At 35.5% G+C, this 22,704-nt stretch overlaps 1 protein-coding gene across 7 annotated transcripts in view; it reads left to right on the forward strand.

Annotated features, from left to right (window-relative positions):
* kif21a (kinesin family member 21A) overlaps positions 1–22,704 on the forward strand; it is a 48,203-nt gene that overhangs the window by 12,320 nt on the left and 13,179 nt on the right. For 3 of the 7 annotated variants that reach the window (XM_087797315.1, XM_087797317.1, XM_087797319.1), the window contains exons 2-27: positions 2,812–3,034; positions 5,502–5,684; positions 6,952–7,092; positions 7,569–7,700; positions 8,235–8,405; positions 8,752–8,867; positions 9,451–9,646; positions 9,722–9,911; positions 10,489–10,555; positions 10,668–10,874; positions 11,946–12,005; positions 12,692–12,779; positions 13,785–13,899; positions 13,978–14,166; positions 15,146–15,345; positions 15,402–15,509; positions 15,619–15,687; positions 16,553–16,683; positions 18,278–18,419; positions 18,539–18,733; positions 18,796–18,897; positions 20,054–20,219; positions 20,449–20,469; positions 20,997–21,054; positions 22,115–22,169; positions 22,225–22,418. In XM_087797315.1, coding sequence (XP_087653441.1) covers positions 2,812–3,034; positions 5,502–5,684; positions 6,952–7,092; positions 7,569–7,700; positions 8,235–8,405; positions 8,752–8,867; positions 9,451–9,646; positions 9,722–9,911; positions 10,489–10,555; positions 10,668–10,874; positions 11,946–12,005; positions 12,692–12,779; positions 13,785–13,899; positions 13,978–14,166; positions 15,146–15,345; positions 15,402–15,509; positions 15,619–15,687; positions 16,553–16,683; positions 18,278–18,419; positions 18,539–18,733; positions 18,796–18,897; positions 20,054–20,219; positions 20,449–20,469; positions 20,997–21,054; positions 22,115–22,169; positions 22,225–22,418 — 3,519 coding nt within the window. The remainder of the gene's footprint in view (positions 1–2,811; positions 3,035–5,501; positions 5,685–6,951; positions 7,093–7,568; positions 7,701–8,234; positions 8,406–8,751; positions 8,868–9,450; positions 9,647–9,721; positions 9,912–10,488; positions 10,556–10,667; positions 10,875–11,945; positions 12,006–12,691; positions 12,780–13,784; positions 13,900–13,977; positions 14,167–15,145; positions 15,346–15,401; positions 15,510–15,618; positions 15,688–16,552; positions 16,684–18,277; positions 18,420–18,538; positions 18,734–18,795; positions 18,898–20,053; positions 20,220–20,448; positions 20,470–20,996; positions 21,055–22,114; positions 22,170–22,224; positions 22,419–22,704) is intronic. The other 4 variants (XM_087797316.1, XM_087797318.1, XM_087797321.1 and 1 more) reach the window with 2 other exon arrangements.

A 22,704-nucleotide genomic window follows, 5' to 3' on the forward strand; every position in this document is an offset into this window, starting at 1 on the left:
TGTGTTTTGAGCATGTAAATGGGGAGGATTATGTGGCTAATCGAGGCTCGGAGGGGTCTTCACCAAACCCTCCCTTTATATTTACAGCTTAGGATTAGACATGCAAGACCGTCTAACCCGTGGATAAACATTGCTTTTGTTTTTAAGGATCAATTACATGAGGGTTAACTCTTCATGCTTGGTAATTCATTAGCCAAGGAAGCTTTTATCATAGTGTTTTTGCAATTTAATGAAAATGTTTTTTATCTGTGCTACATTAAGACCAACATTATTAATGTCCATGTCATAATCATTTAAAAAATATGCTACAGCCAAAAGGAAAAAAAAAAAGTTAATAAAGGGTTAAATGCATGTTTTTCTTGAGATTGTTTCGGACAATTTAAAGTTAAAGGGACACTTTAAGAATTTGCCAGGGATGGCTGACCTTCTCAGCCGTGTAAATCCTGCAGCCTCAGTGCTAGGATACAGTGTTCCACTGGTCCTCGTACAATGGTGCCTCTGTGTTTGGCTCCCAGCATTGTTCCTCCTTGAACTTGGTGCCACAATGAAGCCGTTATCCCGCCTGGACCAGAAGACTAACAGGGCCTCTTTCAGGTGCTGATTCTCCGAGCTGTGTTTGTTTGCTGGAACAATAAGAAATGTATATATATACAGTATATTTCAGAGCAGAAGATCGAAGAGTACGGAGTGCCATCTAGTGGACTGGAGGCTGTTTTATGAAGCTTCATGAAGATATTACATAATCCTGAAATGGGAGCAAATATATGATGACTCGCAATACTGTAGGAACAAGGATATATTTGTAGTATTGCCCGAGTATATGTTTTTAAACCAAATTTGTTCAAATATCAGCTTTAAAAGCTGCTGGTGTCGACTGTATCCTCTAGTCCTCAGTCATCCCCGGGATTAAAATGTTCCTTTAGCTGCAGAAGAAGTAATGACTCCCATGATGCTCCCATATAGTGGCTGGAAGGTTATTTATTTATTTCTTTAACAAACACAGTGAATATTTGCATGTTAATTATACATTTAAAATATGAATTAATTCATTTTACACAAATTGTAAGTAATATTTTTTTATTTATATAGCGCTTTTCTAGACCAGGGTCACAAAGCGCTTAAACAATCAAAACAATACTCAAAAAAGTATATACTTTAAAGACCAAGATAATACTGAGAACAACACAGGAGTTCCAGAAAATCAAGGAAAAGCCTGAAATTTTTTTTATTCAAATATTAACCATAAAAGAAGTATAATAAAAATAAAATGTGAAGAAATGTGGGGAAAATGTATATAGTGCTGTTGAATATCAATATGGTATTGTGAAAATAAGAAAAAAAATGTTTTAAAATGTTTTATGTTTACGTTTTGGTGTATAAAAACAAGCAACATGTCATGAGCACTTAATTGAATCTATTAAACATCTTTAGAGAAAACAATCCCATTCTTGCTGCTGTTTCCACTTTTATTTTGGTGGCAGATTCATTTTGTGGATTTGAATAAGAGCCAGACAGTGATGTTTCCTGTTACTTTGTCTGTGAATGTCACAGTCTCTGGCTCATGCTGGCCGTCGTCACTGAAACACTGTCACTTTGTTCTCTTATTTCTCTCCCACTGCATCACCAACTGTTTGTGTTTCATTGGCAAATATTCAACATTTGTTAACTGTTAGTGAGGCTGTAAATGGAATGAACAAATCGGGAGGAGACGGTTTAGAAAGTGAGGTGACTTTCTACCATTGCAGTGCGTTGCCAAACAACTGTTGGCGATCACTGGGAGCATGATGGTGATTTATATAATATGACAAAAGTAATCCAGGATTATTCCACATCCCTGCTCACATCACTCTATTTATGTCATTGTGTGTGTGAACCAGCCGTTACACCTATTAGATTGCCAATAATTATTTGAATTTAATAGGATACAACTGCATGAATTATTAGGGAAATGTATAATTTATTTAACTGTTTTATATTATAGTTTGATTTGTGATGTATAAACCTTTGACAGTTTGGCTGTCTATTTGTTACCCCCCCTGTTGCTTAACTTGTAATTTAACACCCTTAAGTGAAGTATCTGAATGCCATCAGAATATTTAGTGTTTACATTTTTTTTATTTTGTACTGAAACTCATTTGTTTATATTTTACATTTAAATTGAATAATTTTTTTCTTGATAATTAAAAAAAAAGTTTGTGTATTTAAATGTCAAATTTGTTTTTGTTAAATGACTGAGTTCAATCATAAGGTTAAATTCTTTTTTTATTTTTTATTTAATAATTACGTTTAATATTATCTATATTGAAATGTTGAATTGATATTATATTTTAAACACTTGAATCCAAATTTTTGAATATTTTTTAAATGATTATTTAAATTATTCTTTTTTAAATATTTTTATTCCAATAATTCAAAAATTCAATATATATACAGTATATATATATGTATATTCAGAGAAGAGAAAAGTGCCACCAAGCAATACCAATAGATAACCGAGCTACTGGATCTAACCTTCAGCCAAAACATTGTCTGTTTAAATTGCTTTATAAAATCTTTTCCGGTGTGGACTTGATCACGCCTGTTTTGCTCAGGATATATGAGAGAAAAAAACAATATATGTGTAAATACAACAAAAAGGAAAAACACAAACACTATAAACAAGATGGCTTGCTCTGGTTGGAGGACTGGACATCTCTAGCTAGCCCGATGATAACTTAATACCTGAAGAAGAACCCATCAATTGAATTGATATTTCTGTGTCTTTAACCATTTTTAATGACTCATCTGTTCTATTCTCTGTCTTGGATGCAGGGTTCGCCCTCAGCTGGCCAAAGAGAAGATCGAAGGATGTCACATCTGCACGTACGTGATGCCCGGAGAGCCTCAGGTGATCCTGGGGAAGGACAAGGCCTTCACCTATGACTACATGTTCGACATGGACTCACAGCAGGAGTCCATCTACAGCGCCTGCACGGAGAAGCTGATCGAGGGATGCTTCGAGGGCTACAACGCCACCATCTTCGCATACGGACAGGCGAGTCTTTGTCTCCCTGGTCTTTGTTCACAAGTGACTTTGTAGCTGCCAGCATGTCTCGGGTGTATTTAAAGAGAGATGGAATCAATAGACTTAAAGATGAAAGATGCCTTTCTTCGCTTTACCGACTTTGCTTTGTTAGAACAGAAACTAATGGTGTTAAATGATGTGTTAATAATAACTGATTTCTAATATACAGTGCATTGCACCAGATGGTTGTTAAACTTTAAAATGCAATTGAAATGAGTAAAAAAAACCCTTTTTAAATGTGTAGTATTAAGTACGATCCAGACGCATCAATTAAGTTTAGGATAAACATAATTATTGATGATTGCTATCATTCAAGTTGTGTTTATATAATGATCAACTACTAGTCAAATGTTTACTTATCCTTATTTCTCACATTCTTATTATTTCTATCCCAGTCTTTTTGATATTCTTTAAATTAAAATGTATATTTTTGTTATATATTTCAGTAGATCATGGTCTACTACTTTTTTACTTCAGGATGTCCAGATGAAGAAGAATGAAAAATGGGATTATAACAATTATACAATGGATAAACAAACGTTATAAAGAGAATATATACTTTTTAAAAAACATTTTCTTTCTTTCATATTCAATAGAATTCAATCCAAGAGAGTATTAGTAGCTTATCTTGTGTGCCTTTTTACAGTCATGTGCAATTGTTTATGGCATATTTCAAGTGCTTGTTTTTCATCATGAGGTGCTCAGGCTCCTGTAATCCCATAAGGATTTTACGAGGCCCTATAGGAACAGTAGCACAGGCCGGTATGGAATCATAATATTAAGACGTATTTAACCAGGTTCAGAGAGTCCAGGTCGAACACGAACCAGCAGGATTATTTTTTTCTCATAATTAATGCAGAACCTTTTTATTTTTAGAAAGAAATCAAGTGTACTTTTACATTATAATGTGTTTATTCTGTGTAATGTTGACAAAGGACACATCTTAAAATTCTTCATGAGGTGTTTATCTCTTTAGCGGCCATTAAAGCGTCATTTTTTTTAATCTTAAACTATCTTTTTTCTCGACAAAAATATTTCCGATTGACATTAAAGACTGGACCTCCCAACCTCCCACCCGCTTTGCCTCATCCTGGTTGCCTAGTGACTAAGTAGCATGGAGCATTAAAGTGAAACACTCTCACACAAATGCTGTACACACACACACACACACAGGCACGCACACACACACAGTACAGCAGTATCAATGTTAAATGTGTTTACATTGCCTCTGCACTCTTCAGCTCTCATCACTGTTGACCTACTTTTTGTTGACCTACACTTGTAGCTACTAATCTTGAGTGACTTGGCATCACTGGTGTGTTGTGAATAGTAATGCTGTGTCTCAAATCGCATACTAGCGTACTAAAAGTTAGTATTTTTAGTGCGTTAGTGCGTCTCAATTCTTAGTATGCGAAATTTAGTGCGCCATGCACACTAAATTGGCGTAATAACACGCCCACAAAACTGAGCATGGTTCGATGGACACTAAACACACTAAACAGCCGCCATCTTAGTGACGTTTTAAACGGAAGTTACTTCATATATAAATGCATATATATTAATATACTTACAGGTGCATTTTCAGCAGCAGTAGGAGGATAAACACGTCTTCACTGCTGATACCAGCTTAAATATCTCGCGATTATTTAGATTCTCATATTTTTGCTTTATTTCTTTTTCCAAAGTTGCAAAACGTGCTGCCAGCAGGTGGCGATAGCGTTCAAACAGCTGGTTGAAACATCGTTAAATAGAAGTAGAAGAAGAAGCGGTCATGTGATTTCCGGTTAGTGTGTAGCAGCAGTGTTTGATTTGAGACATACTATCTGTGGAGGATTTGCGTACTAGTTAGTACGTACACTAAACTGATGCATACTAACTTCTAGCATACTTAGAGTAGTATGCGATTTGAGACACAGCAGATATGTAATACTTCTTCTTCTCAACACTGGTCATAAAAAAGACACTTCAATCACCATATTGCAGTTCACCTTCCACGGTCTCGCCGTTTCAAGTTTTTTGTTTTTTTTGTTTTGCACATGGCACTACGTACTTAAATATATTGTATCAAGCTGCAGTGAACTGTTGCAAACGGGTTATTTAAACCACAGATAAAATCACTCATTACAGCACCCACCTTACTTATGGTGCCAACAAAACAGTGACCCCCCCACAATGTGATGCCAATATGAACTATATCTACATTTTATGATTGTTTGTTAATACATTAGTTTGTCAAGCTCCACTTCTAGAGAATAAAAAATGAAATGAGGAAGATAAAATCCATAGTATTTCTATGTTACTATATATGGGTCATAGTTCTAGTGATCCTAATTCATTTGCAAGTCTCTTTTCCAGAGCGAGAATCTCAGAACATACTTTAATAAATGCTGTAATGCTACTTTAAAAAAAGATAATATTGTCTTGTGGTTCATTCTAGACGGGCTCAGGGAAGACGTACACCATGGGCACTGGATTTGACATCAACATCGTGGAGGAGGAGCTGGGCATCATCCCTCGTGCCGTCCACCATCTTTTCAAGGGTATCGAGGAGCGTCGGCAGGCTGCCCAGGAGCAGGGACGTCCAGTTCCAGAGTTTAAAATCAACGCTCAGTTCCTAGAGGTAGCTAACATCTGGTGTGTCTTATTCTCAGGCAGGTGTTGATGAAATGGTGCAGTAGAGGTCAGAGGTCAGGTGGATATCTGTTCTTTTTGACACGCTTTAACACCAGCGAGAATGCCTTGAAAATATCCAGACTGACAATCGAAGTGCAGCAGCTGTCATCGGGGGTTAGGAGCTGTCACGGTGGGGCATGGAGGGGGTTAATGGCACAGGCCTGGATTGAAGGAGTGAGCAGGAGTGATGCAAGTGCGCAGTTGTGCAGCCCTGTCACTCTCTGACAGTGTCCAAATTCCTGACGAGGATTTGAAACGAGACAAGAAGATGCAGCTCTGACATGCAGTAGTTGCTCAACGTTTCTCTCCTGATGTCTTACCATCAATACAAACCTCTCAATTATATCCAATTACCAGGAATAACAAAGATTTAAAGTCATTTGTTTGATAAGATATCACACCTTTAGTGTAAGTAAGTAAGTAATTTTTATTTATATAAGGCTTTTCCAGACCAGGGTCACAAAGCGCTTAAACAATCAAAACAATACTCAATAAAGTATATACTTTAAAGGGTAAAATAAAACTGATAACACAACAGGAGTTCCAGAAAATCAAGTAAAAGCCTGAACAAATAGAAAAGTCTTAAGATGTTTCTTGAAGGAGTCAGTAGATCATCAAGCGCAAAGAGAGAGGAAGATCGTTCCAAAGCTTAGGAGCAACAGCCTGGAAGGATTTCTCTCCTCTGGTCCTGAACCGTGTTCAGGAACCATCAGTAGATTCTGATCCACAGACCTCAGAGCCCGAGCTGGGGTGTAAGTCTGGATCAGATCAGTGATGTAAGGAGGAGTCTGACCATGAATAGATCTGAAAGTAAGAACCAGAATTTTAAAGTTGATCCTGGAAGAAACTGGAAGCCAGTGAAGAGTTTTAAGGATCGGAGAAATGTGAGTTCTTCTACTAGAGCGGGTCAGAATTCTCGCTGCAGAGTTCTGAATCAACTGCAGGCGAGACACATCCTTCTTGTTAAGACATGAAAATAAACTGTTGCAATAGTCCAGGCGAGAAGAAACAAACGCATGGATTACAAGCTCCAGATTATCTTGAAGCCTTGTCTTATTTTAAGAGCCCACTAGATGAAACTCTATTTCAATCAAATTTACCATAATCTTTAAACCAACAGCGCCACCTAATGAGCTCTAAAAACACAGCTTCATGAAGCTTCATAACTAATATCTACTTAAACTTGTGGCTTGTTTTTTTGTTTTATTTTTCAGCTTTACAACGAGGAAGTCCTGGATCTGTTTGATTCGACGAGAGACATGAAGCAGAAATCTCACATAAAGATTCACGAGGACGCCAGCGGAGGGATCTACACCGTAGGGGTGACCACCCGAGCTGTGTCCTCTGAAGCCGAGGTGAAAAAAAAAACTTGATTTAAAAACCTATTGCAACTTCTACTTTATTAATATATATTTAACATTTCAAATGTTGAAACTATGCTTTTGATGAATTGATTTCAATGATTTGTATATTAAATATGGCATTTGTTTTTATTGAATATATATATATATATATATATATATATTGTGAATTTCTCTAAGGAGATGAATAAAGTATCTATCTATCTATATATATATATTTTTTAGTTGAAATTGTTTTTATAAAATTCAATTTTATGTTTTTGATTAATTAAATTCAGTAATTTCTTAATAAAAGTTTGACATTTTTTTTAGTTTTCTAATAGTCACTTTTTTTTCAATATTTTCAAAACCTACACATACAGTTTGTTAGTCTCTAAGTGATTACATTAAGTTTGGTGTTTTTTTCCTGCGACCATGGTTTAAATAAAAATGTGTCGGACCATTGTTTTTCCCCGTCCGTCCTCGTGTAGATGATGCAATGTCTGAAGCTGGGCGCTCTGTCTCGGACCACCGCCAGCACGGAGATGAACGTGCAGAGCTCCAGGTCACACGCCATCTTCACCATCCACCTGTGCCAAGTCCGAGTCTGTGCCTCCGACAATGTACGTTATCATGACCTGCAAATGATATCTTAAATATAAGGTCCTTCATCCCAACTGGTGTCAGGATATTTAACTCTCTACTTTAAATATCCTGATGCTAATCCGTAGTGTGTTTTTCTTCTCGTGTGTTTATTATTATTATTTTTTTATTTTATCTTATTTTGTTAATAGTGTTAAATTTCTAATATTGTAAATAATTTGTATATCTTTAAGATCGTTTTTATTTTATTTTTTTTATTATCTCTTTTATTATTTCTTTTTTCCTTGCACTTTATTTTTTTCCACTGTGCTGTTGTAAAAGTGTGTTTCCCCTCTGGGGATGAATAAACATTTTCTATTCTATTCTAAAATTAATTATTTCAACCAAAAACACACCTGTTATCATTATAACAGATTTATATATTATTATTTGTATTTTAATTATTTATGTTGTGCACACGCACACACACGTAGATAGATGGATGGACTGATGGAAACTAGTTTTAAAAACGTGTTTTAATGCATCAATAAATCGTTCTCTTTGTCCTTCCGCAGCAAGAGAACGAGACCGACAACAGAGTCTCCAACGGCAACTCTGAGGTTGACGAATACGAGACGCTCACGGCCAAGTTTCACTTTGTGGATCTGGCTGGTTCTGAAAGGCTGAAGAGAACCGGAGCGACGGGAGACCGAGCGAAAGAGGGCATCTCTATCAACTGTGGCCTGGTGAATACGTCATCTCTCGTGTTTCAACGTTGAGCGACACTGACATCTAGTGGTGGAGATGCATACAGCTGATTTGACCTTTAGAACGATGTCACAAAAAACAGTTATTTAAGGTTATTTATTCATGCATTCATTCATTTTCTGTGATGCTTATGGGGTGGAAGGGAGCCGATCCCAGTTTCATAAGGCTAGAGGCAAGGGACACACTGGACAGGACGCCAGTGTGTCGCAGGGCACACAAAGATGGGCCCAAAATGATTTTTAATGATGAAATGAAGAACAATAATGAAGCTTAAACAATGTTATAATTGATTTAACTTTTGACATCTTTTTTTCTTCCCTTCAGCTTGCACTGGGAAATGTAATCAGTGCTTTAGGAGACCGAAGCAAGAGATCCTCACATGTGCCTTATAGAGACTCCAAACTGACCAGACTGCTGCAGGACTCACTGGGAGGAAACAGGTCTGAATTATTGTTAAAAGCTTATCTTGTTTCTCTATTCACATTTATTCGGATTTCAATCAATAGTAGCACCTTTTACTCTTTTAATCAAAAATAGTGATGTTATTAGCTGTGTGAGAAAATATCGATACCTCGATACATCACAATATTTTTTGTCTTGGTACAGAATCAATGATCATAGCTTTCAAATTGTATACATATTTACAATATTTCTTTACATGATGAGCAGTTAAAGGAACAATGAAATCCTGTCGGTGACTGAGGACGAGAGGATACAGTGGAGTCCAGCAGCTTTTAAAGCTGATTTTTGGACATATTTTGGTTTCAAAACAAATGAAAGCAGTTACGACTTCATCAAGAGTCATGTGGTCTGTAAATTAAACCAGAGTCAAGTACTTGACAATACTACAAATATATCCTTGTTACTACAGTATCACAATATATCGTATTGTATTGTGATACGCATCATATCGTCAGATTTGTTTCAATTAGATGTAATGTTTGGTGTTTTTGTTTTGATAAATGCGTTATCTTGGCAACATTTTTCATTCTTTTTTTTATCTAAACAATGTTCTTCTTTCAGCCAAACTATGATGATCGCCTGCATAAGCCCATCCGACCGGGATTTTATGGAAACTCTCAACACTCTTAAATATGCCAACCGGGCCAGGAACATCAAGAACAAGGTGGTGGTGAACCAGGACAAGGCCAGTCAACAGATCAGCGCCCTGCGGACAGAGATCGCTCGACTGCAGATCGAGTTGATGGAGTATAAGACGGTGAGGAAAAAAAATAATAACTTTAAATTGTGTCTTGAATATTATACCAAAGCACGTTGTCAATTTTCTCTACAGGGAAAACGGCTGACCGGTGAGGACGGGGTGGAGAGTTTCAGCGACATGTTCCATGAGAACTCCATGCTGCAGACGGAAAACGGCAACCTGAGGGTGAGAGTGAAGGCCATGCAGGAGACCATCGACGCTCAGCGGGCGCGTCTCACCCAGCTGATCAGTGACCAGGCCAACCAGGTTCTGGCCAGAGCAGGTGAGGAGAACATGTCATGGTTGTGTGTATGACTGAAACTCCATGATCGTTTGATATTCACGTGAGAGTTGGTTTAAAAAGCACAAATACATAACATTATTTTTGCCTGGGTGTTTTTATATGAAACGCTGCACTCACCTAACTTATGGTGCCAATAAAACTGAACTCCCATGATACCTTTCTACGGACTGCTCTACTTAGTGACAGCCGGTTAGTCGCTGCAGAACTGAAAATGAATTTGAAACACCAAGAGTCTTAACAAATAATAATTAGTTAATTACTTTCTTTCTGGGTTTTTGGCAACAGGAGCTACACTATTGCAGTTTCCATGATCTGACGCTAGAGGGAGCCATCAACAACATTTCAATCTTGCGTATTGCTGCTTTGAAAATTACTTTGCAACTAAAGATGCTTAATGATGCTCTTACTTATAGGACATTAAGGCAACAACACAGGAAATGACACCATACATGTAATTATTATGGCACTTGTTTTCTGTTGCAAACAATAATCTCGCACTAAAAAAAAGTTTTAGTTTGTGTGTTTTCTTTTTTAAATTGTTCTCTTTGTTTTCCAGGTGAAGGAGGAAGTGAAGAAATAGGCAACATGATCCAGGGTTATATCAAAGAAATAGAAGAGCTGAGGTAAATATTATTTTTTCCGTAATATATTTTAAATACTTAAATACTTTTTTAATAATATAACAATACCTTTTCACATCAATGATTCAACCAAATGATTCCTGTGTGTGATCAGAGCGAAACTTCTGGAAAGTGAAGCCGTGAACGAGAATCTGCGGAAGAACTTGTCCAGAGCATCGAACCGACAGTCCTTCTACGGAGGCCCCGGGTCCTTCTCCACGACCACCATGCTCGCCCCGGAGAAGGAGACTTCGGACATCATCGAACTCGCCAAGAAAGACCTGGAGAAGCTGAAGAAGAAGGAGAAAAAAAAGAAGAAGAGGTAAAACGGTTTACAAACGGAATATGTTGAAACAATCCGGGAGAACATGAGTATTAATGACAACATATACTGTAATTGTGTATCTCCTTGAGTTGCTTTGCTGCTGAAGCTACTTTAGTTTGAAGTATTTGCCCTATTTTACTTTTTCTGCCTCTTCCTGTTGTTTTTATATCACAAGGAAAAGAAAGTCAAGTCGGGTTTGAAGAGAAAAAACACAGCAAAGGCTGATTTATACGGTGGCCCAGAAGTCCAAACCAAATTTACAAACTCTTAAACAAAATAACAATTTCTTGAAGCAAATCTACAAACTCTTAAACAAAAGAACAATTTCCTGAAAATAATTTAAGAACACTGAAACACATTTCCAAACTTTTAAACAAAATTTTCTTAAAAAATTTAGAAAATCCGTAACAAATTTACAAATTCTGAAAAAATTTGAAAACTGTGGAACAATTTTAAAAACTCTTTCAAAAAAATTGACAAACTCTGTAAATTCGCTTCAGGGAATTGTGGTTTTGATTCAAACTCTTCATTTTCCTGAAACAAATTTACAAACGGTGGAACACATTTACAAACTATAATATATATTCTGAAACAAATATACACATTTCTCTGAAACAAAAATCCAAAACTAATTTACAATTTTGTGTTAAAAACTCTCTAACAAAATATCAATTTATCTGAAAAATGTACAGTTTTCCTCAAACAAATTACAAACGCTGAAACAAAATGTTATTTTTTCTAAAATTTCCTAAAACAATACAACAATTTCCTCAACCAAATGTGTCTAAATATGTTTAAGGGAAATTGTCAATTCGTCCTGCTCTGAAACAAAATCATAATTTCCTAAAATGATAAATGTTCTCATGACTCGTCTTACACTTCTTGACCACCATAGATTTACTATAAAAACCCTCAGTATTTCAATAACAACCCTGTTGTGATACGACTTCATTTATCAGTGACGTCTCCACTGCTCGAGGCCTTCTGACCATTCTTTCCCTCATTCTTCCTTCTGTCATTCATCTCTTGCTACCGTCCTTGGTTTTGACCCTTGACCTCTCCTTGAAGACTCCAGCAGCTGTTGGAGGAGAGGGAGAGGGAGGAAAGGGAGGAGGTTGAGGACTCCAGGTTCGTCAGAACTTCCACCCCCTCACCCCAGTTCTGTCATCCCCAGCTTCTCCCTGCTTCCCTGCCATCTTTTCTTTCATACAGAGCTCACCTCACTGGACTGAGAAGAGCTTTGTCTGACATTAACTGCATTTGTCCACAGATGCATCCCATTGACTACTAGCTTCATGTTTCCTTTTGAATGTGTTACTACTCTGTTGTTATAATGAATTATAACAAACCAAGATCTTCATCAAAAGAACGATGGAGATGCTTCATTTTTGGTTCACATCTCCGTAATATCACATCAAACTAATTTTGAATACGAATTATAATTTCAAAAATGAGTTTATCTACCATTTATCCATCAATGTCTGATGGAATAATTTCCCATTGATGTTCGTTTCTTTTGCTCTACCATTCATCTCTATTTTTAAAGAAAATACACTGTCTTTTCCAACCATTTGTTGGACAATAATCCAAAATATCTTTTTAATTTCATGGGAATCTGACTTGATTGTTTGCAGCACGAAGTACAAAAGGCAGTGTAATCTTTTATGATCATCTTTACGTTCTCACGTTTTGCCGAAGCAACCTCAGTAATTCTTTTAATGTCTAATTTAAAAACTACTTCCCGTCTTATCCTCCTGACTAACCCTCTTTTTGATCTTCAGTGATGTCACTGTTTCTCTCGTTCAATCTTTCAGTGCCACCAAGGATGAAGTCCCTGATAATGATCAAGAAAAGGCAACTGAGAAGGAATCATCAGAGCGAGTAAATGAAGATGGAGAAATGGTGAGATGAACAAAATAAATGTACTTCTTGTGTGTATTGGCAAGAATTTAGTGATACGATATCACAATTACATCACTGATCTGATCCAGCCTTACACCCCAGCTCGGGCTCTGAGGTCTGTGGATCAGAATCTACTTATGGTTCCTGAACACGGTTCAGGACCAGAGGAGAGAAATCTTTTCAGGCTGTTGCTCCTAAGCTTTGGAACGATCTTCTCTCTCTTTGCTCTTGATGGATCTACTGACTCCTTTAAGAAACATCTTAAGACGTTTCTATTTGTTCAGGCTTTTCCTTGAATTTCTCGAACTCCTGTGTTGTTCTCAGTATTATCTTGATCTTTATAATATATACCTTTTTTTTTTTATTGTTTAAGCGCTTTGTGACCCTGGTCTGGAAAAGCGCTATATAAATAAATATTACTTACTTACTTACTTACTTACAATGCAATATACTGTATTGAGATACTTTAGAAAAAACTATATGTTGAGTTTATTTTGTGTATGAAGACTTTCATAACATGGTAAAGTACTGTATCTGTGTCTCAGTAAACCTAAGATACATTTGTCTGGATTAATGTAATGATAAGAAGAAAAATAGCTGATCAAAGTTTAATTTAAAAGCTGATATCTTGACAGTTTTCAGTTTTTTCTTGATAATAACTACTTTAGGTCCTACACCAAAAGCTTTGAAATTGTACTGACAAAAAACTGCTATAAGGCATTTCCATGATCAAGTTTTATATTTAAATTTAATTTGAATCTTTAGTTTTTCTTGGTTTCATTGAAGACCAATGATTTTATTTTATTTATATTTAATTATTTTATTATATACAATTATGTTTAATCCTGAGGTGTCATTTTTTAGAATTATTTTTCCTTAGAAGAATGATTTAAAATAATAGTATATTTTTTGTCTGTTGTGTTTCTGTTGTCTAATTTTAAAATATTTTTTTTGCGACATCTTGAAGTAGCTTGAGAAAAACTGATGCCACGTATAATCTCGCAGGAAGTCCAGGAGGGCAGCGACCACGAGGAGGCAGACGAGGAAGAAGACGAGGAAGAGGAGGAGATGGACGTGGAGGAGAGTTCCGATGACTCTGATTCCGAGTCGGACGAGAAAGGTTTGAAACAAAGAAAATGTCTAAAAAAAAACCCAAACTTTTCAGTTCATCATGGCTTTAATCTTCCCTCGGCTATAGAGAACTTCCAGGCTGATCTGGCCAACATCACCTGTGAGATCGCCATCAAGCAGAAGCTGATCGACGAGCTGGAGAACAGCCAGAGACGCCTGCACACGCTCAAGCAGCAGTACGAGCAGAAGCTGATGATGCTGCAGTGCAAGATCAGAGACACTCAGCTGGAGCGAGACAAAGTCCTGCACAATATGAGTGAGAAACACTTCTGTTTTCACCTTCATAGAAAAGTAGTATTCATTTGTGATATTCTTATAAAATGTGTTTGATATACTAAATATATATTTCACAGATTTGTTTATGGGTATAATTTTGCATTACTTAAGTCTTTGAAGGCATCTTTTTAACCCTTGTGTCATCTCAGGGTCAAGGTGACCCTTAGGCCCGAAAAACACATGTGTTTGTGGTATCCCTTGTGTTGTTTCTGGGTCAAGATGAACTACCTCCACCACTGGATATGTATTTATGGAAGCCACGGGGGTCATTCACCTGGACCCAGAGACGACACAAGGGATACCACAAACACTTTTGTTTTCAGGCATTTGGGTCACCCTGACCCAGACATAACACAAGGGTTAATTAATGTTTTTGTTTTCATGGTAACTTTTGATGATTGAACTATGACTGCAGAATTAGTGTGACTGTGTTTGTTTGTGGATTTTTATGTAGTTGACCAGTTAAGTACTTGACCAGAACTGCACTGATTCTTTTTACATTCAATCATTTTTTCAAAAACGTTACGTAAATGTGCCCAAATGTTGTTTCTGTCTTACTTCCTCTTATTTCAAAGTAAAAGTTTTAAGAGGAGGAAATAATGGACACTTGCTTACTTCTACTTCTCACACATTTGCAGTGAGATGGTCCAGAAAACCTTTTATTTTGAAATTATTTCCATTCAAAAAAATAAAATAAACTTTATTAATTATTATTATTTACAAATTATTATTATTTTTTATATTTTTTATTTTACTTCTATTTTGGGGAAACTGTTGATGTGATGGCTTTATTGTCAATAAATAAAGTAAAATGCTCTGTATTAGAAACGCTTAAAATAATCCTAGTCATCAGTAACAAGAAAGAAATTGGGGTAAATTAATGAGTTGAATATCCCTCTGAGAATTGAGTGAAGTGATCACCATGATTCAGAACTTCTCTCTGGAATGTTCTGGTTCAGGCTCGGTGGAGAGCGGCTCGGATGACAAGGCGCGTAAGATCAAGAACGAGTACGAGAAGAAGCTGAGCATCATGAACAAGGAGATGCAGAAGCTGCAGTCGGCTCAGAAGGAACACGCTCGCCTCCTGAAGAACCAGTCGCAGTACGAGAAGCAGCTGAAGAAGCTCCAGATGGACGTGGTGGAGATGAAGAAGACAAAAGTGAGTCTCTTCATGTCCCGGTTGTGACCCGAGTTCACCATCTTTTCTGGACCCAGGTTCGTCTGATGAAGCAGATGAAGGAGCAGCAGGAGAAAAACAGGATGAACGAGTCCCGCAGGAATCGAGAAATTGCTACTTTAAAGAAGGACCAGCGGAAACAGGAGGTTGTTTTTCTTGCTCATCTGTTTGTGTCGTTTTTTTTTTTTACCAGTAAACACGACCACAAATTGTTGCTTCAATTTGAGTCTAAAGTTTTATTCTCTTTGGTGTCAGCACCAACTCAAGTTACTGGAGGCTCAGAAGAGGCAGCAGGAGCTCATTTTGAGACGGAAGACGGAGGAGGTGAGATGTTCAATCAGATCTAATGTTCTAAAGTCACTGATATTCTTCTATAGAAATGGACCAAACATTGTAAATGTTGAAACTCTGACTTTTCTTTTTGAAATATTTTTTATTTTTCAAAACTCGAGTTATTTATTTTGAATTAATTTAATCTTATTAAACTATTTATCATTTATATATTCAAACGTTTTCATTTTATTGAATTATTGAATTCAGTAAGTAGTATTTTAAAAGGTTTAATTTGTTTCTAAATAATAACCTAAAAAATCCTAATAAATGAATCTTTTTTTACACAGTTAGATATTATAAATTAAATAAATTAAAAAATGAAATTTCTAATATCAAATATGTGGCACTTAAAATAAATATGTTGTTATAATATTACCACCAAAAAATATTTATTTATTTTGGCTGGCTAATTGAAAAAACATTAAACTTACCAAAAACTTTTGAATTATAAAAAAAAAAAAATCTTTTACCTTTTAAATTCCCCAAAATAAAGTACAAAAATGTTGGTACTATTATACCAACATTTTTACATCGAATTTAAAAGGCTTTCCATTAAAACATGTATAATTTAGAACATTTATTTTGAACTAATTGGGATAATAATGTCAAACTATATGTGTAAAACCTTTTTTACTCAATTTGAAAATATTAAAATGTTTTAATTAAATTATATAAAACAAATTAATTAAATTCAAATTCTTGATTAAAAATATATATTTTTAAAAATATGAAATATGTAAAACTAGTTTAAACTTTTGTTAAATTCAACGTTCTATATTCTGATGGATATACTTGCATATATTTCAATTAAAAAATATATAAATAATAATTTCTATTAACTGGTGAATGTTTGCAGGTCACAGCACTAAGAAGACAAGCCAGACCAACGTCAGGAAAAGTTGTCAGGAAATCAGAAACCGACTCGTCTCATCGTCCGCCTTCAGGACGCATGTACGCTCCGGGAAACGCAGCTCCTAATGGAACCCGGTGAGTTCATGCAGGAAATATATATAAATATATATGAGTAAAAGTCACCGCGAACAAACGCTGGAACCTTTGGTTTGATCTATTCCTGGATGTGAACATTTAACCTTTGAATCAGGAATGAATAACATAAATTAAATATTATGGATGTTTTTTCTTCCTTCATAATTAGTAGTTTATGCTATTATATATAATGTTAAACATATGTTTTCTTATGATTTGTCGTTTCATTACCTTCCATTAATTAATTTCAGGCCTAATTATTGATTATTTTTTTGTTGCTTCAATCCTTTTTCTATCCATCCTTTATAAAAAAAATTTTTTTTTTTTTAGTTTGGTCTTATTTTGTTTGAGTTGTCGTTGTGAAAATAACGGTCATTCAAACCAAGAGGTGGACATTGAAGGACAATATTTGTTTTTGATTTGTTAACTTAAACCTCTTTCTATAGAGATAATGTTTTATTTATATTTTCTTATGGATTCAAACCTCTGGAGAACACATTTATACTCCAGATATAATTAGATTAGAGAGGAAAAAGTGGATAAATGTTAATATTGGGAAGGAATTATAGAAGGTCCTTCATCCCAACTGGTGTCAGGATATTTAACTCTCTACTTTAAATATCCTGATGCTAATCCTGTAGTGTGTTTTTCTTTTTCTTCTCGTGTGTTTTTATTTTATTTTTATTTTTATTTTTATTTTATTTTACTTTATTTTATTTTGTTAATAGTGTTAAATTTCTAATATTGTAAATAATTTGTATATTTTTAAGATCGTTTTTATTTTATTTTTTATTATCTCTTTTATTATTTCTTTTTTCCTTGCACTTTATTTTTTTCAACTATGCTGTTGTAAAAGTGTGTTTCCCCTCTGGGGATGAATAAACATTTTCTATTCTATTCTATACCCATTTCTAATTTCATTTAACTCTTTTTTTTTAATAAGGGTTCACTAAATGAGTAAATGTAGTTCCTCCACTGACATTTAGGAAATATTGTTAAGGATAGACCAAAAAAAATAATAATTATATATTGAACTTTTTCTAGTAGCATTATTTATTGAAAATCCAAAAAAATTCCATTCTTATTGAGCCTAAATGTATTCTATAAGTGTCAGTTTAATCTTCAATGTTATGTTTTAATTAAATACATATATTTTTTATTGTTTTTTTTATACTGTAGATTTTAAAGGAGTTTTAACGGTGATGGTTTGAGTTTGTTGGTAAAATGGATTTTCTTTTAATTTGGCGAGGAACAAATGTTCTTTTGAACAAGAACGTAAATATTCACCCCCTGCTGGTCGAAATAAAGGTTGCAGGCAACACGTCATAATAAATTAATAGTAAGTAAGTCATATTTATTTATATAGCGCTTTTCGAGACCAGGGTCACAAAGCGCTTAAACAATCAAAACAATACTCAAAAAAGTACATACTTTAAAGATCAAGATAATACTGAGAACAACACAGGAGTTCGAGAAATTCAAGGAAAAGCCTGAACAAAATGATGAATCCATCCTCTCAACATTTTGATCAAACATTTTCATGCCGACTTTTAATCTCCATGACAGCAGAATGAACTAGTGTGTGTGTGTGCAGGTATTTCTACAGGCGCGCAGGAATCTACTCGACCAGAACCGCCCGGAACAAGTGGCAGTCTCTGGAGCGAAGGGTTACGGACGTCATCATGGAGCGAATGACCATCTCCAACATGGAGGCGGACATGAACCGCCTCCTCAAGGTCTGTCCGTCATACATGATCTAAAGTTACTGCTTAAAATCCTAAAAGTCAGATTAGAATCTTAAGCGTTTATCAAGCTCCAGTACAAGGTGCTAAATTTCCTCGCACTTCCTGTTCAGCAACGCGAGGAGCTGACCAAGCGTAAGGAGAAGGTGATGAGGAAGAGGGAGCGTCTGGTCCGGGTCGGGCCGGAGGAGGAGAAGGCGTCTCAGTCCTTGAACGAGGAAGTGGACGCACTGACGGCCAACATCGACTACATCAACGACAGCATCGCCGACTGTCAGGCCAACATCATGCAGATGGAGGAAACTAAGGTGAGACGGCCGACCTGTCGTCGTGGTCTTCAGATGTACTGAGATGTATTTGTGTCGAGCAGGAGGAGGCAGACACGGTGGACGTCTCCGCTGTGATCGGATCCTGCACTCTGGTCGAGGCTCGTTTCCTGCTGGATCACTTCATGTCGATGGTCATTAACAAGGTCAGTGATAGTGACGTTTATTCACTTTTTTCAACCAGGTTTTGTGTTTTCCGTTGTTTCACAGACAGATTATGGAAGTATATCAGTTTCATCAGAATATTGTTTCTTTTCATCTTTATAATTTAATTCAATATTTTATTTTAGGGGGGGGTTTGTTTGTTTTTTTGTAATAATGGAATATTTTTTTTAATAAATGATTTTTCTGTACAGATGGTTTGAAAAAAAAAAAGATTTTCTAAATTCAATATATTTTAATTTGAAAAAAATATATTGGCACTTTTACACTCCATTTTATTTATAATTAGTTTAATTAGTATAATTAGTTTAATAGGCTAAAAATGAAAAGTAGAGTTCAATTCAATTGTTTTGATCGTAATTATTTTATTGAAATTAATACAGTTTTTACAGCTTTTTTTAAAATCTAATTGAATTAAATGATTTTAACATTTTCACACATAAATATTCTAATACTAACAATTTAAATATCCTTTTTTTTTTTTTTCGCAGCCCTTTAAATATAATATAAAAAAGTTTGTATAATGCTAATTCAAATTTAATTTTCTTAAATTTAATATTTTTTGTAGCAATACAAAAATGTTAGTGCTACCAGATAATACTAAAAGATATAATTAAAAGACTAAAACATTAACTTTCCAGTATATATATTTATATATTTTATTTTCAACATGAAGTTTTATATTCTAAGTGTATCTAAAATACATGTTTTATATTTTTAAGATGTATTACTCCCTTTGAATTTATTATAAATGTTATAATAGCATCACAAAACAATATCAAAGGAGTACATTCTGCCACTATTATACCAATAATATTGAATTTAAAAGGTTACAAATTGATTTATACTGAATTTAGAACATTCATTTTGGAACAATTGAAATTATAATATCAAACTCTGTGTAAAACAACAACAAAAAAACACGTACATTTTGAAAGTTTTGTTTTTTAAATATGTTTTATTGCATTTTTTAAATCAATCTTTCAATTTACAAATAATTGAATTAAATTGTTGAGGAAATAATAATTTGATGCTTATAAAGACAACAATATTTCGTTTGGAAAATGTTCAACATTAATTAAAACATCAACTTATTTTAATATTGGATGTCACTGAAAAACGGTGCTTCTGCTGACTCAGGGTCTGCAGGCGGCTCAGAGGGAGTCCCAGGTGAAGGTGATGGAGGGTCGACTGAAGCAGACGGAGATCACCAGCGCCACACAGAACCAGCTTCTCTTCCACATGCTGAAGGAGAAGGCGGAGTTCAACCCTGAGTTGGACGCCCTCCTGGGCAACGCCCTGCAAGGTAGACGACCCGAACACGCGTGACGAAAACCCAGACCGGTGCCCAGGCGTCTGCTCGGTAGCATGTTTGCTGCTCCTGCTGAATATAAGCTGAAAGTGAACATCCTGACGTGGCTTATATTCTCCAGGACACCCTTGTTTTCTCATTGAGGATTTGGACGGAGTGCGTTTTTGATTTGTGTATTTTCTGTTCCCCGCCCTTTTTTTGTTGTCGGGGTATGTTTTGACAGAGCTAGGTAGCACCGCCTCTGGTAAGTCCATCCATGTCCGACTCTCTGCATGTTTGCAGTCGTCAACTAACCATCTGAGAAGGAGCATGAGGTGCAGTGCTGCCGGGGCTTCCATCCATCACTGCTCGATCCCTCTGTTCCTTTAAAAATGTTTCCTTTTTCTAGCTCACCAGCTAACCAGAGATGCATCCACGAGATCTTCGTGGCCGTTCTGACCTCTTCATAAGACGAACTAATGATGTCGCTCTGTGACGCTCCACACATTCTAGTTTTAACTCCGTTCACCTCTGACCTTTAGGCGCACATCGTGCTTCTCACTGGCTGTGACGACATCACTCTCACCTGCTTCTCTCCCGCTTTATTTAGAGCAGAAATGTACTGAGAATACAACTAAATACTGTGAGTCGGCACATATATAGAGTTGGATCCTTAACATTTTTGAAGTTATAAATGATTTAGGTTAGAGAGGCTAATATTTATCTTCACGCTCAAAAGTGTAGTTTGAAAACGTCTCATTTCTTTGTTGATGTTTTTGTTGATGCAAACAGAAAATGGAGACGATAGCAGCAGCGATGAATCTGCTCAGAGTCCTTCTGCAGATGGAAAGTAGGTCATGTTTAAATTCACATTGTCCTTCGTGTTATTTGCATTTTTATGTTTTGTTATTGTAGTTTAATTTCTCAATTTATTCATGTTAATGATTGAGAGCATTTTATTAAACATACTTGCCTTCTTTGTTGTTTAAATACATCCATTTTCATAGTTTTCATCTAATTAGATATCATTTTTGGAGCGTCATGCTTCTTTTTTCTGACATTTTTAATACATATTTACCTCCTTATTGGTCAACTTACTGAACCTTCTCTTTCAAAACATTAAAAAAAAAAGAATGTATTATAATCATTTTTAATTATTATGTTTTGTTTAAATTAGTGTAATTTTCTTTGAATCTTTGCTATAAAACTAAATATTTCTCATTCCTTTTTATTAGATATACCAGTACATATACATATTTATATATCTAAAGGGTTTCCCCTGGTTTGACTTACTTAACTTATTTGCTATTTTTTTTTATTTGCACTTGCATTTAATTTTTTTTCTTTTTATATATATATATATATATATATATATATATACACACACATGTTTTATTTTTATAAAATATAATCCTAACTGGGTCATACAATTTTAACAAATATTTTTTCTTTAAAAAAAATGTATAATTACATTTTTTTGCACTTTTAATTTCTTATTTATATTTAAATTATTATATTTAAATTTAATATAACGTGATGTATGCATTAGGTTTTTTTTCTTTCTATTTCATTTCTTTTAAATAGGGATATGCTTTAAACTTCATTTTTCTTACTTTCGTTTTTTGCAGTTCAATTTACGTTTCTTATTTCTATTTAAATGAATGATGTCTTTATTCACTATAATCCTACTTTCTCTATTCCACTTTTCTTATTAAGTTTTATGCTTTTATCGTTTTTAATCATTTTAATTACCAATATGTTTAATCATCCCTTAATGCATATGATTCAATTATATATTATTCTTAATATTTCTTAAAAAAAACACTTTATTTTGATGATATTTATTTGAATCTAATGTATAGCATCTATAATGTACAGTCATTTTGTATTATTTTATTCTTTTCTTCCAGCACTCTGACAGCCGAGTTCACGAAAATCTGTGGCGAAACCAAGACGAGAAACAAGGTACGATGATTCTCGTCTCCGTCTCTGGTTGAGCTCAAGCTGGTGTTGCCCACAGGCACGTCGGCGGACCACCACCCAGATGGAGCTCCTTTACGCCAACAGCGACGGCGACACCCCGACCGCAGACTTCTCCGGTCCTATGCTGCCGTTAGCCGAGACGCCAGAGGGAGGCGACGTCGAGCTCTCAGGTTCTTCGGTCCGAGACTACACAGCTCTCTCCCCCGGTTTCTCCTCTAAAATGGGCAGCATGTAAGTCCAGGCCCTTCAACCCTCAGATTTCCTCTCGCACGTTTGTCATGTCCACCGTCTCCTTGTTATCGTTTATCCTCATCATCGTTCTTAGAATGTGTTTAATGCTCGGTTCATGTCTCGTGTGTGTGACGCTCCGCCGTCCTTCCTGACATTAAGGATTTGAGACAACACAGCCCAGAAATGCTCTGAGACTTCCCGGCAGTAGCAAGTTGGATTGACCTAAAAACTGCAGAGCTTGTCGTGCCTGCATGTGCGTGACTGTTGCTTTTTCTCCCCCATATCC

This window comes from Callionymus lyra, chromosome 8, assembly GCF_982586985.1.
Source record: "Callionymus lyra chromosome 8, fCalLyr1.hap1.1, whole genome shotgun sequence".
NCBI lineage: Eukaryota > Metazoa > Chordata > Actinopteri > Syngnathiformes > Callionymidae > Callionymus > Callionymus lyra.